The 14,961-nt window shown below is 42.9% G+C and overlaps 1 protein-coding gene across 1 annotated transcript in view; it reads left to right on the forward strand.

Moving 5' to 3' along the window:
* Positions 1-779: 779 nt before the first annotated feature.
* LOC144684520 (integrin alpha-E-like) overlaps positions 780-14,961 on the forward strand; it is a 324,928-nt gene continuing 310,746 nt past the window's right edge. The window contains exon 1 of the mRNA XM_078548383.1: positions 780-923. Within this exon, the coding sequence (XP_078404509.1) occupies positions 884-923 (40 nt within the window). The 5' untranslated portion in view covers positions 780-883. The remainder of the gene's footprint in view (positions 924-14,961) is intronic.

Below are 14,961 nucleotides of genomic sequence, written 5' to 3' on the forward strand. Positions count from 1 at the left end.
CTGCCGCAGACCCCGTCCAGCAGCTATGTTGTTTAGGACTTGGCCAGCTTGGCCAGTAGTGGTGCTACCAAGCCATTCTTGGTGATGGACATTAAGTCCCCCGCCCAGAGTATATTTGTGCCCTTGCCACTCTCTGCGCTTCCTCCAAGTGGTGTTCAAAATGGAGGAGTACTGATTCATCAGCTGAGGGGTGGGGTTGTACATGGTAATCAGCAAGACGTTTTCCTGCCCATATTTGACCTATGCCATGAGACTTCATGGGGTCCAGAGTCAATGTTGAGAACTCCCAAGGCAACTCCCTTCCGCCCGTATACCACTGTGCCACCACCTCTGCTGGGTCTGTCCTGTCGGTGGGAATGGACAGGACAGGAGAAAAGGCTGGCTAATGTTTCAATTAGAGATCTTTTTTTATCTTATCAGACGGGCTTGCTGTGTTTTTGCACTATTTTCTGATTTAGTTTCAAATGCTACAGTTACGCGATAAATTATTTTGGATAAAAATAAAAGGGAACTTTAATCATTGGTGTCTGTTTCCTGTTGGGGCTGAGAGGTTTTAAAGTGCAGCTGATTTAGCTCAGAGCAATACTCCATGTTGCAAACTGTATTTCATGTTGAATAATGAGACTCCACCTGTTGCGGACAGAGCATGGAGTTTACGTGTCTCACACCACATCCTTTAACATCAGTCTCATATAGTTGTGGTTTTCAAATTGCTCGACTTACAAGAAAAAAAATATGTAAAACCGTTGTTGGGTAGAGTATTTGTTCATTTGTAGCCTTACCGCCCACACTTGTCTGTTTAACTTGAATGTGTATTTTCACATGTGAACGCTGTGGGGAATTGTTATAGTTTGTTACTATCACAGGCTGTATTGATATTAAAATGGAGGAAACGATTACAGCTCTATTTCTTTTGCTGTTATGTAAGTACATTTACATTTCTTTATAACGGTGATGTTAGGTAACAAGTTTGCTGTACATTGTTGTGATATTTGACACTGAACTAGACTCACTGATGCAGCAAGCCACAGTTATCAATGTAACTTATTTATAATTGTGTATAAAAGCATTGCTTTATTTTTATCTGATTTAAAAAAATAAATGAAATGACTACCTTTGGATTGTTCATTTTAATATTGGCTGCCAAATATTTAAGACCTGCTTTAAGTGGCTAACTTTGTGAAGCTCCCGCCTAGTGCAAACCTTGCTAATCAAAAGATACTTAGAGTTAAGGAATACCATTTGCCGATTGGCAAGCTCAGAGCAGGGATAAGGCTGTAATGTAGCCCTGATTTTAGATCCATGCTCACTGCTAGCAAGGTTCTGGGCTGAATGGAGCCTTGCAGAATTACTCCCTAAACATTTCAACTTTGATATAGTCATTTGTTTCGCTAGAAATGTGGAAATATAGTAAGAAATATATAACCAGTTACATTTTGACCAAAAAATACCCTTGGCCCATCTTGCATGTACTTCTAAACCTCTCATCAATCTCATTACTATGATTCTGAAACTAACAGCACACTATCCCTTTTCATAATAGGAATTCATCCACTGCTTTTTAAAACTTTGCCTTGGTTTTCTGCTCCAGCATTTCCTTACTAAAAATTGTAACCTGAATTTCTGTCTTCATTTTACAACTTAAAATTGTATCTCTTTGTCCTCAAATCTTGAATGTGACAGACTAACTCTGCTAGGTTCAAATTCTCCATAGCTGTGAAAATCCTAAATGTCTTTCAATTCCTTCGTCTTTCCCCAGAGAGTAACCCTCAGGCTGGATTAGTTCCTTCATGGTCTTTCCTCATAACTCTGTTCTCTAAGTTTGCAAATTAGCTTGGTAGACTCCTCTGGAAAATTCTACATCATTCCTGTACTCCAGGGGTGGCAATATCATCTCCCCAGGCTCTTATAGTTACACACCTCAACATTTTACTTTTATTCCAAAGTATTAAGTTTACTTTTGTTTCGGACAGGGAAGAGATAGCAGGATGATTCCCCTTTTTTCCACCCCTCGATTGACCAAAGACAGATGTGTTTTGAAAGAAAGTGTTTTAACATCCTGAGCAGGATTATGACTGTTAAAAACAGACAAAGACAGATTTCTCATAAGTTTTAAATGAAGAAAGATGCAGCACCAACTCACACAAACACACACACAAACGTACACACATACTCTCAATAAAAGGTGATTGGGTCTTTTTGGGTGATTGGGCGATTGGTGATTGAGTACAACAATTCACTGTCAAAGTGAAGCCTTGAAATGTTTCAGGCCTGTGGTTCCTTTTTGGTCCACTGAAGAAGTAGAGGTTAGAGGTTTGTGAAGACAGATTTGCAGTGGCAAATCTTCTTGCAGTAGCAGGTCTCCATGGCTTCACTCCAGCTGAGGTGCATTCGAACACCTGCATCGAGAACCTGGTTTGTTTCTTCAGTAAGTAAAGGCCTACTCCAGTTCTTGCCTGCTGACGGATCTTAGGCAAGGCCCTGTTCCTTTGCTGGTCTTGACCTCTTCTCTTTCCTCTCTGCCTGCTGCTCCAAAAATGTGTCTTATTAAGTGTCCCTTATCAGAAACCTGGTTCCTGTCATATGACCATAGTACCTGTTTTTCATTTCCTTCACAAATGGTCTCTGACGACCTGACCACTGATACAATGATGTTAGAGTTTCACCCATTTGCATATCTTGTAATAGATTGGGGCTTTAACCATATCTATTCTTGGGAATTCCACTCTGAAGCTGAAAAGCCTGCAAATTCATTGTGAACGAGTTTGTATAATTATTTGAATAATGTCAGCCATTAATCCACAGGAAAGATCTGTTACATTTCAATGCTTTCTCAATGAGATATCCTGAAACTTCATTTGCATTTTAGTGTCTTGTCCAGGCATGAAAGCTATCTCCAGGGCTTTGTGTAGTTCCATGTATATTGCCAGGAATGAGAAGGGCCACTTGACATCTCAACTCCACTTTGTTTTAAAAGCAGAGTGTCCATTCTTTATTTTGTCTATTTAAAAGTAGTGTTCATTTTGACCTTATTCTACATAAATCCATGAGTCTAAGTTGCACGAATGTAATACTTTCTAGAAATTGTTTAATTGCAGCCCTCTACAGTGAAAGCAGTTTTTTTATATTCACTATGGCACAAAGGCTTTCCCTCTGCATTGGATGTAGCAAAAAATATATACAAGCATTTATAAAGAGCAATTTCAAAATTTTGTTACACTGTGTGTAAGAAGGAAATCTTCTTCCTGTGTTCTGATTAAGGGCAACTTACTGGCAAACCATTAGATGGGAAGGGTAAATTCTTGCTTTCGCAGTCACAAAATGTTTCACTGCAACATTGATTTTTATGAGGGAATGTGCTAGGTTCCAATTGTAGATGAAGGTATATCAGTAGTCTAACAATAATTTTTAATCAGAAGTGTTAACATTTACGATTATGTTAACCTCACTACAATAGCTGTAATACATAGCAATGAAAGATCCTGAGTGTGAAGTAGCCTGTGCATCTGGACTGAAGGTGAAAATATTCTCAGCAAACTAGAACTTACCTTTTAGTCTACATGAAAGCATGTGCATTTCTTGTGGCTTATGCAATTGCACTATAGAAGTTTTAGTTTGTTGAGTTGAATGAATATCGGTGACGACTGTGTAATGAGAATCCATACACTAAAATAATATGCCTGGTCAGTATTGATTTCTGAATCTGAAGCTTGGAGCATTGGGAAAGAGAAAGAAAAGAAAGTCAACAGCTTTGAAATGTGGAACTTAAGAAGGATCCTAAGAGTAAGCTGGATGGAGAAAAGCACTAATGAAGATTAAAAGAAGACAAATGGAATTCTTCGCATGAGTTATTCATGCAGAAGGGTTGGAGCCTAATCACTACTGGGAGGACTAATGGGAGAAGAGCAAGAGGCCAACGGCAAAGGAAGCAGCTAGACACAATTAAAGACTAGCTTAAGCAGAACTCCAACAGTGGGATCATTCACTGTTGCAATCATCAGAAAGTTTGGAAGATCATTGTCACCTTCGCCATTCAGCATGGCACTTAGATGACGACTGCGTAACCAAACATCAATTGGTAGAACATGATTACTCAAATAGGAGCACCTGACTCGAAGCTCAGAATTGATGAGCTGGAGTCCGAGCTCTGGACGCTGCAGCACATCTGGGAGGGGGAGAGTTAAATGGATGCTTTGTTTCAGGAGGCGGTCACACCCGGTAGATTAAGTACCTCAAGTCCGGTCAGTGGTCAGGGTCAGCAGGGTGTGACTGCAAGCGAGAGAGGGATCCTGTGTTCAGGAGCAGAGGTGCCTCAGCTCTTGACCTTGTCCAACAGGTACGAGGTACTTGCTCCCTGTGTGGATGAGGAACAGGGCTGTAGGGAGGATGAGCCAGCTAACCACGGCACCGTGGCACAGGAGGCCATTCAAGAGGGGGGAGCAACAAGACAAGCGGAAGTTGTAGGGGATTCTATAATTAGGGGAATTGATAGCATCTTTTGTAAGCAGGATCGAGAGTCCCGCATGGTATGTTGCCTGCCTGTTGCCAGGGTGAGGAACTTCTCTGACCGGCTTGAAAGGATATTGGAGAGGGAGGGGGAGGATCCAGTTGTTCTGGTCCACGTCGGGACAAATAGCATAGGGAAGACTAGGAAAGAGGACCTGTTTGGGGATTATCAGGAACTAGGAACTAAATTAAAGAACAGGTCCTCAAGGGTTATTATCTCCGGATTACAACCCGAGCCACGTGCAAATTGGCATAGGGACGCGAGAATAATGGAAGTAAACACGTGGCTAAAGGAGTGGTGCAGGAAAGAGGGGTTTCATTTCGTGGGCCACTGGTATCAGTATTGGAACAGGAGGGATCTGTACCGTTGGGACGGTCTCCACCTGAACCGATCTGGGACCAATGTTCTAGCAAAAAGGGTAAATAGGGTGGTCAACAGGACTTTAAACTAGAAAGTGGGGGGGAAGGGAAGGGTAAAACTCCAAGAAGTATGACTAATGGGAAACAAAGCAGTAGGTTAGCATGTGGGGGGTGGATTCAACTTCATGGAAAATTATGAAAAAACTGAAAAGAAAGGAGAGCCCCGGAGAGGCTATTAAAGTCTCCAGAACTCAAAATAGGACAAAGTGTTTGGAAAGGGCTAAGAAACTAACTTCAAGCACATCAGATAAAGGGACGACAATGAGAAGGGGGACGGGAAATACAGGACTGAAGGTGTTGTATCTGAATGCACGCAGTTATGAAATAAGGTAAAGGAGCTTGTGGCGCAGATTGAAATTGGTAGATATGACGTGGTGGGCATCACGGAAACATGGCTGCAAGGGGATCAGGACTGGGAGCTAAATATCCAAGGATATACATCCTATTGAAAAGATAGGCAGGTTGGCAGAGCGGGTGGGGTTGCTTTGTTAGTAAGAAATAAAACTAAATCGATAGCAAGAAACGACGTAGGGTCAGATGATGTAGAATCTGTGTGGGTAGAGTTGAGGAACCACAAAGGTAAAAAACCATAATGGGAGTTATGTACAGACCTCCGAACAGTAGTCAGGGCACAAGATACACCAGGAGATAGAAAAGGTGTGTAAGAAAGGCAAGGTTACAGTGATCATGGGGGATTTCAATATGGAAGTAGACTGGGAAAATCAGGTTGGTAGTGGATCCCAAGAAAAGGAATTTGTGGAATGTCTACGAGATGGCTTTTTAGAGCAGTTTATGGTGGAGCCCACTAGGGAACAGGCAATTCTAGATTTAGTGATGTGTAATGAGGCAGATTTGATTAGGGAGCTTAAGGTGAAGGAACCCTTAGGAGGAAGTGACCATCATATGATAGAATTTACCCTGCAATTTGAGAGGAAAAAGCTGGAATCAGATGTAACGGTATTACAGTTGAATAAAGGCAACTACAGAGGCATGAGGGAAGAGCTGGCCAGAATTGACTGGGAGATGAGCCTAGCAGGAAAGACAGTGGAACAGCAATGGCAGGAGTTTCTGGGAGTAATTTGGGAGACACAGCAAAAACTCATCCCTAGGAAGAAGAAGCATACTAAAGAGAGGACGAGGCAACCATGGCTGACAAGGGAAGTCAGGGACAGCATAAACGCTAAAGAGAAAGCATACAATGCGGCGAAGAGCAGTGGGAAGCCAGGGGATTGGGAAGCCTACAAAGACCAACAGAGGACAACTAAAAAAGAAATAAGGAGGGAGAAGATTAAATATGAGGGTAAACTAGCCAGTAATATAAAAGAAGATTGCAAGAGTTTTTTCAGATATATAAAGGGTAAGAGAGAGGCAAAAGTGGACATTGGGCCGCTGGAAAATGACGCTGGAGAAATAGTAATGGGGAACAAAGAAATGGCGGAGGAACTGAATAGGTACTTTGCGTCAGTCTTCACGGTGAAAGACACGAGTAACATCCCCAAAATTCAAGAGAGTCGGGAGGCAGAGGCGAGTGTGGTGGCCATTACCAAGGAGAAGGTGCTAGGAAAACTGAAAGGTCTGGATAAATCACCTGGACCAGATGGATTACACCCCAGAGTTCTGAAGGAGATAGCTGAAGAGATAGTGGAGGCATTAGTGGTGATCTTTCAGGAATCACTGGAGTCAGGGAGTATCCCAGAGGACCGGAAAATCGCTAATGTAACCCCCCTGTTTAAGAAGGGAGTGAGGCAAAAGACGGGAAATTACAGGCTGATTAGCCTGACCTTGATCGTTGGTAAGATTTTAGAGTCCATTATTAAGGATGAGATTTCAGAATACTTGGAAGTGCATGGTAAAATAGGGCAAAGTCAGCACGGTTTCATCAAGGGGAGGTCATGCCTGACAAATCTGTTAGAATTCTTTGAGGAGGTAACGAGCAGGTTAGACAAAGGAGAGCCAATGGATGTTATCTACTTGGACTTCCAGAAGGCCTTTGACAAGGTACCGCACAGGAGGCTGCTCAGTAAGATAAGAGCCCATGGTGTTAGATGCAAGATACTAGCATGGATAGAAGATTGGCTGTCTGGCAGGAGGCAGAGAGTGGGGATAAGGGGGTCCTTCTCAGGATGGCGGCCGGTGACTAATGGAGTTCCGCAAGAGGCAGTGTCGGGACCACAACTTTTCACTTTATACATTAATGATCTAGATGAAGGAACTGAGGGCATCCTGGCAAAGTTTGCAGATGATACAAAGATAGGTGGAGGGACAGGTAGTATTGAGGAGGCGGGGAGGCTGCAGAAGGATTTAGACAGGTTAGGAGAATGGGCAAAGAAGTGGCAGATGGAATACAACGTGGGCAAGTGTGAGGTCATGCACTTTGGTAGGAAGAATAGAGGCATAGACTATTTTCTAAATGGGGAGAGAATTCAGAAATCTGGAGTGCAAAGGGACTTGGGAGTCCTAGTCCAGGATTCTCTTAAGGCTAACTTGCAGGTTGAGTCGGTAGTTAGGAAAGCAAATGCAATGTTGGCATTTATTTCGAGAGGACTAGAATATAAAAGCAGGGATGTGCTGCCGAGGCTTTATAAGGCTCTGGTCATTTAGAATATTGTGAGCAATTTTGGGCCCCGTATCTCAGGAAGGATGTGCTGGCCCTGGAGAGGGTCCAGAGGAGGTTCACGAGAATGATCCCAGGAATGAAAGGCTTAACATATGAGGAACGTTTGAGGACTCTGGGTCTATACTCGATGGAGTTTAGAAGGATGAGGGGGGATCTGATTGAAACTTACAGAATACTGAAAGGCCTGGATAGAGTGGACGTGGGAAGATGTTTCCATTAGTAGGAGAGACAGGGACCCGAGGGCACAGCCTCAGAGTAAAGGGAAACCTTTAGAACATAGACGAGGAGAAATTTCTTTAGCCAGAGAGTGGTGAATCTATGGAATTCATTGCCGCAGAAGGCTTTGGAGGCCAGGTCATTGAGTGTATTTAAGACTGAGATAGATAGGTTCTTGATTGGTAAGAGGATCAAAGGTTACGGGGAGAAGGTGGGAGAATGGGGTTGAGAAATTTATCAATCATGATTGAATGACAGAGCAGACTTGATGGGCCGAATGGCCTAATTTCTGCTCCCATGTCTTATGGTCTTATAGTTTGAAGAAGATCACAATGAACAACTCCTTTAGATACTCAATAGTAATCATTCTAACTAACATTGTAGACTTTGTTCATTAACTTTCTTTAATTGGATGTAATTATTGGTGGAACGTGTTTCTTTTGTGTGATTTCCTTGCTTTGAGGATATGAAATTGTGTTTAGCATATTGCAGATTTGATCGTTATTTGTGAATTGACATCCTGCACAAGTATGGAATGAAGCAGTTTTGATTTCACAGCGGAATTGAAAGTAATAACAGAAATTTGCAATGGTTATTAGACTTTCGGCCGTTATTTCTAACCTTTTCCTTTTGCAGTTTACTGAATTCTGGGAAAAATTGAAAAGTTACTATTGGGCCTGCTGAAAAGGGCTTAATCTTACCATTTTAAAAGGATGAAACAATAAGCATACTAAAGGGAGTCCAACTCAGTCATTTTCACATTTTGAGAACATAGCTTAATTATTTTTTTCAAATTAAAATAATTTCAATTATTTTTGTACTGCTAACTCGAGCTTCAGAGACTAAACTGTTCAATTTAAAATATTACCATATATGGAAATTACTGAGAGAAATTACTGTGTTTGACAGCATCTAAATCAGAAATGGGTTTTCAGTCTGTTAATGTCATCCACCTCATTAACCTCAAAAGCTGCGACAGCCACATTGAATCTATTTTGCAACAGGCCACTTCCCCACTTGAGTCTGCTAGTTTCGTATGTTTTCTGTGTGCATGAACTGCAACCTTAGAACTGTTATATGGCTGAAATTTTAATTTTGCAATGCTGACACTAAGAAAAGTGATGATACCAAGTTCCACACTACATCAGCTCTATTTTATTCAGTGGTGCTGAATTTATTTTAGTGTCCCTAGATGGATTTAATATTTAAATATAATTCTGCGATCCTATTATTTCTATTTCCTGCAAAATAACACCTACATACAATCCAACATCCAAAGTAAAATGTGCCTGAAAATGACAGACCATCTGAAACGGTAGCCTCCCAGGGAAGACAGATAGCCGGCAGCTTGACCCTGATTGTTCAAGGCATTGCCACGAGGAATGAGTCAACAAATGGCTGTCACTTATTTTGTTTAGCTGAAACAGGCCCAATGTGTGTACATGTTCTTTCTGTCCGCAAATAACAGGGCCCTGTGTATTAATATATGTAGCTTCCAATACACGCAAATGCACCACATTGTGAGCCCGACTGACAATCTTAAACTGATTGTCAGCATAGTTCTTAGCACACTGAGGATTATTTAGCAAGTGTCCAATCGCGGAATCACGTCTCATGTTGGACACTGTGTTTTGAATTCTGAGTCCACTTCCCAAACAATCACGACTCTCTTCTCATATAGTATAAATTGTTGTTTTCCCCTTATATTGGTATTCTTGCAAAGTGTCCTGATGAGTGCAAGATGAAATGCTTTGACATGTTTCTTTTTTCAGCAATATTCAAGTTCTATACTACCAAACGACAATAATATTATAGCTATATATTTACAGGAAAACATCTTCTATCTAATTCCTCAAGCAAATAAAATCTGTAATAATTTTTTTTCTTTCATTGGATGTGAGTGTTGCTGGCAAGGCCAGCATTTTTACCCATCCCTAATTGGTCTTGAACTGAGTGGCTTGCTAGGCTATTTCAGAGGGCAGGTAAGAATCAATGACATTTCTGTGGATCTGGAGTCACATGTAGGCCAGACCATGTAAGGATGGCAGATTTCCTTCCCTAAAGGACATTAGTGAACAAGATGGGTTTTTATGACAATTGATGATAGTTTCATGGTCACCATTGCTGCGACTAGCATTATATATCAAATTTGTTAACCATATTCAGCTGCCGTGGTGGGATTTGAACCCATGTCCCCAGATCATTAAGCTGGGTCTCTGGATTACTAGTCCAATGGCATTACCACTGTGCCACTGTATCCCTGTCAAAAAAATAATATTCAGTTTTTGTCTGTACTGTTTTGATTGGTCAGTTCAAGGGGTGTGTTTATCGGTGGGTTTATTTGGTGGTTTTATTTCCTGACACGTGCGGATGTACTTGAGGAAAATGGAGAACTGAAGCGTGTGATGCATGTGAGGCTGCCAATGGTTAGTGGTGGCAGCAGCAGAGTGGGGTGGTTGATGGAGCATAAAATAGCGGAAGGTAAAGGGAGCCCAACAACAAATTTATCCTGGCTGGAGAGATTGTTTCTGTGATGGATGGGATAGGATTGATAGGGGATGGAGATGGCAGGATAGAGGTGGGTATGGCATGGGAAGGAATGGAAGGAATAAAATGGGGATGGCATGAGACAGATGGCATGGGAAGGACGGAATAGCATGGGATGGGTGGATGAGATGATGGAATTGGTTACATGTGGCAAAATGGCAGGAACAAATATTTGACGCAACTTACTATTCAAAAGTCTTTTTTTGCTTAAAAATGTTGATTCACTAAATTTCAATGAAACAGTTTCAGACAAGCTGTCAGGTGAATTAATAATACATTGGCATTGATTCTCTCGATAAAGAAGATGATAATGGCCTACACCCTCCAGAGCTTCCACACCATCTAACTCCAAATGGGCATTCCATTTCACACCTTAGACTCAAGGAGGGAGCAGTTATAATGTTGCGAGGAAACTTGAATCCTAGACATTGACTTTGTCACGGAACAAACTTGGTTGTTAGGAAGCATTTTTTTGATGATAGATGCTGAAATTATAATACTGAACCCATCAGATGTAAATCTACCATTTCAACTCAGGGGAAAACAGCTCTCAAGTAGACTTTCATATTCTATAATTATATAGAGTCAGAAAACCAGACTCTTGTCAAAATCAGTATTTATATTCCTAGGACATATAGACAGCTTTATGTAGCTTTTTCCAACGTGAGAAAACTGTTAAAGCCTTTGGTAAAAGAATAACTAGAAATCCTGTATCTTATTTTTATTCTTTCATGGATATGGGTGTCGCTGGCTAGGCCAGCATTTATCACCCATTACTAATTGCTGTTGAGAAGGTGGTGGTGAGCTACCTTCTTGAACGGCTGCAGTCCATATAGCGTGTGTACGCCCATGTGCTATTGGGAAGGGAATTCCAGGATTTTGACCCAGTGACAGTGGAGGAACACCGATTATAGTTCCAAATCAGGATGGTATGTGGCTTAGGGAGGAACTTGCAGGTGGCGGTGTTCCATGCATCTGCTGCCCTTGTCCTTCTAGATGGTAGTGGTTATGGGTTTGGAAGGTGCTGTCGAAGGAGCCTTGGGAATTCCTGCAATGCATCTTGTAAATGATACACACTGCTGCTACTTTGCGTCAGTGGCGGAGGGAGTGAATGTTTGTGGATATGGTGCCAATCAAGCGGGCTGCTTTTCCTGGATGGTGTCAAGCTTCTTGAGTGTTGTGGGAGCTGCACTCATCCAGGCAAGTGTGGAGTATTCCATCACACTCCTGACTTGTGCCTTATAGATGGTGGACAGGCTTTGGGGAGTCAAGAGGTGGGTTATTCGTTGCATGATTCCTAACCCTAGTCTCTGACCTGCTCTTGTAGTCACAGTATTTATATGGCTGGTCCAGTTCAGTTTCTGGTCAATGGTAACCCCCAGGATGTTGATAGTGGGGTATTCAGTGATGGTAATGCCATTGAACATCAAGGAGCGATGGTTGGATTCACTCTTGTTGGAGATGATCATTGCCTGACATTTGTGTGGTGCGAATATTACTTGCCACTTGTCAGCCCAAGCCTGGATATTATCCAGGCCTTGCTGCATTTGGACATGGACTGCTTCAGTATCTGAGGAGTCGCGAATGGTGCTGAACATTGTGCAATCATCAGTGAGCATCCCCACTTCTGACCTTATGATGGAAGGAAGGTCATTGATGAAGCAGCTGAAGATGGTTGGACTGAGGACATTACCCTGAGGAACTCCTGTGGTGATGTCCTAGAGCTGAGATGACTGACCTCCAACAACCATAACCATCTTCCTTTGTGCTAGGTATGACTCCAACCAGCGGAGATTTTTGGCCCTGTTTCCCATTGACCCCAGTTTTGCTCGGGCTCCTTGATGCCACACTCTGCCACATGCGGCTCTGATATCAAGGCCAGTCATTCTCACCTCACCTTTGTTGCTGCACTAGTAAGCCAGAGACCCAGGGGTGATGCTCTGGGGACCCAGGTTCGAATCCCGCCACAGCAGATGGTGGAATTTGAGCTCAATAAAAATCTGGAATTAAAAGTCTAACAAGGACCATGAAACCATTGTCGATTGTTGTAAAAACCCATCTCGTTCACTAATGTCCTTTAGGGAAGGAAATCTGCCACCCTTGCCTGGTCTGGACTACATGTGACTCTAGACCCACAGCAATGTGGTTGACTCTTAAATGCCCTCTGAACAAGGACAGTTAGGGATGGGCAATAAATGCTGGCCTAGCCAGTGATGCCCACAACTCATGAATGAATGAAAAATAAAACCCGGGAGTTCAACTCTTTTGTCCATGTTTGAACCAGGGCTGTATGAAGCGAGGAGCTGAGAGGCCCTGGCGGAACCCAAGCTGGGCGTCAGTGAGCAGGTTATTGCTAAGCAAGTGCCGCTTGAAAGCACTGTTGATGACCTCTTCCATTACTTTACTGATGATGGAGAGTAGACTGATGAGGCGGTAATTGGCCGTGTTGGATTTGTCCTGCTCTTTGTGTACAGGACATACCTGGGCAATTTTTCACATAGCCGGGTAGATGCCAGTGTAGTAGATGTACTAGAACAGATTGGCTAGAGGCACGGCAAGTCTTTAGTACTATTGCCAGAATATTGTCAGGGCCCATAGCTTTTGCAGTATCCAGTGCCTTCAGCCGTTTCTTGATATCATGTGAAGTGAATCGAATTGGCTAAAGACTGGCACCTATGATGCTGGGGACTTCTGGAGGAGGCCAAGATGGATCATCCACTCGGCACTTCTGGCTGAAGATTGTTGTGAGTGCTTCAGCCTTATCTTTTGCACTGATGTGCTGGGCTCCTCCATCGTTGAGGATGGGGATATTTGTGGAGTCTCCTCCTCCAGTGAGTTGTTTAATTATCCACTACCATTCATGATTGAATGTGGCAGGACTGCAGAGCTTAGATCTGATCCATTGATTGTGGGATCCTTTAGCTCTGGCTATCACTTGCTGCTTATTATGTTTGGCATGCAAGCAGTCCTGTAGCTTCAGCAGGCTGACACCTCATTTTTAGGTATGCCTCTTTTAGGTGCTGCCCCTGGCATGCCCTCTTGCATTCTTCATTGAATCAGGGTTGATCCCCTGGCTTGATGGTAATGGTAGAGTGGGGGATATGCCAGACTATGAGGTTACAGATTGTGATCAAGTACAATTCTGCTGCTGCTGCCGATGGCCCACAGTGCCTCATGGATGCCCAGTCTTGAGTTGGTAGATCTGTTCGAAATCTATCCCATTTAGCACGGTGGTAGTGCCACACAGATCAATCAAGGGCATCCTCAATGTGAAGGCGGGACTTCGTCTCCACAATGACTGTGCGGTGCTCATTCCTACCGATACTGTCATGGACAGATGAGGCACCACCACCGTGCTAAATGGGATAGATTTCGAACAGGACCTATGTGCAATGAAAATAGAAAATTCTAGAAATACACAGTGGCTCATGTAAAGGGAAGGTTTAGATATTTTGGATGCATACCCTTCATCAATCATCCATCTTGGCCTCCTCCTGAAGTTCCCAGCATCACAGATGCTAGTCTTCAGTCAATTCAATTCACTCCACATGATATTAAGAAACTGTTGAAGGCACTGGATATTGCAAAGTCTGTGGATCCTGACAGCGTCATGGAAATCATACTGAAGATTTGAGCTCCAGAACTAGCTGCACCATAGCCAAGCTGTTGCGGTATAGCTCCAAAACTTAGATCAACATGACAATGTGGAAAATGACTCAGGTATGTCCCATCCACAAAAAGCAGGACAAATCCAGCTGGCCAATTACCATCCATCAACCTCCTCTCGATCATCAGCAAAGTGATGGAAGGTGTTGTGGACAGATCTATGAAGCGGCACTTACACAGCAATAACTCACTCATTGATGCACAGTTTGGGTTCAGCCAGATCCATTTGGTTCCCAGCGTCCTAGGTCCAACCATCTTCAACTGCTTCAACAATGATCTTCCTTCCATCAGAAGTGGAGATGCTCACTAATGATTGCACAATGTTCAGCACCATTCGCAACTCCTCAGATACTGAAACAGTCCATGTCCATATGCAGCAAGACTTGGATAACATTCCGGTTTGGGCTAATAAGTGGCAAGTGCCAGGCAATGGTCATCTCAAACAAGAGAAAATCTAGCCATCTCCCCATGATATTCAATGGCATTACCACCACTGAAATCCCCTGTTTCAATATCCTGGGGGTTACCATTGACCAGAAATTGAACTGGACCAGTGATATAAATACTGTAACTACAAGAGCAGCTCAGAGGCTGGGAGATCTGCAATGAGTAACTCACCTCTTGACTCCCCAAAGCCTGTCCACAAGTCAGGAGTGTGATGGAACACTCTCCACTTGCCTGGATGAGTGCAGCTCCAACAACACTCAAGAAACCTGACACCAATCAGGACAAACCAGCTCACTTGATTGGTTGGGTCATGTGGACTCGAAACGTCAACTCTTTTCTTCTCCACCGATGCTGCCAGACCTGCTGAGTTTTTCCAGGTAATTCTGTTTTTGTTTTGGATTTCCAGCATCCGCAATAGTTTTTTGTTTTTATCACTTGATTGGCATCCCATTCACCAACCTAAACATTTGCTCCCTCCATCATCGACGCAGCAGTGGCAGCAGTATGCACTATATACAAGATGCACTGTAGCAACTTCTTTG

Source organism: Cetorhinus maximus, chromosome 9 (assembly GCF_964194155.1).
Source record: "Cetorhinus maximus chromosome 9, sCetMax3.hap1.1, whole genome shotgun sequence".
In the NCBI taxonomy this organism is placed as follows: Eukaryota; Metazoa; Chordata; class Chondrichthyes; order Lamniformes; family Cetorhinidae; genus Cetorhinus; species Cetorhinus maximus.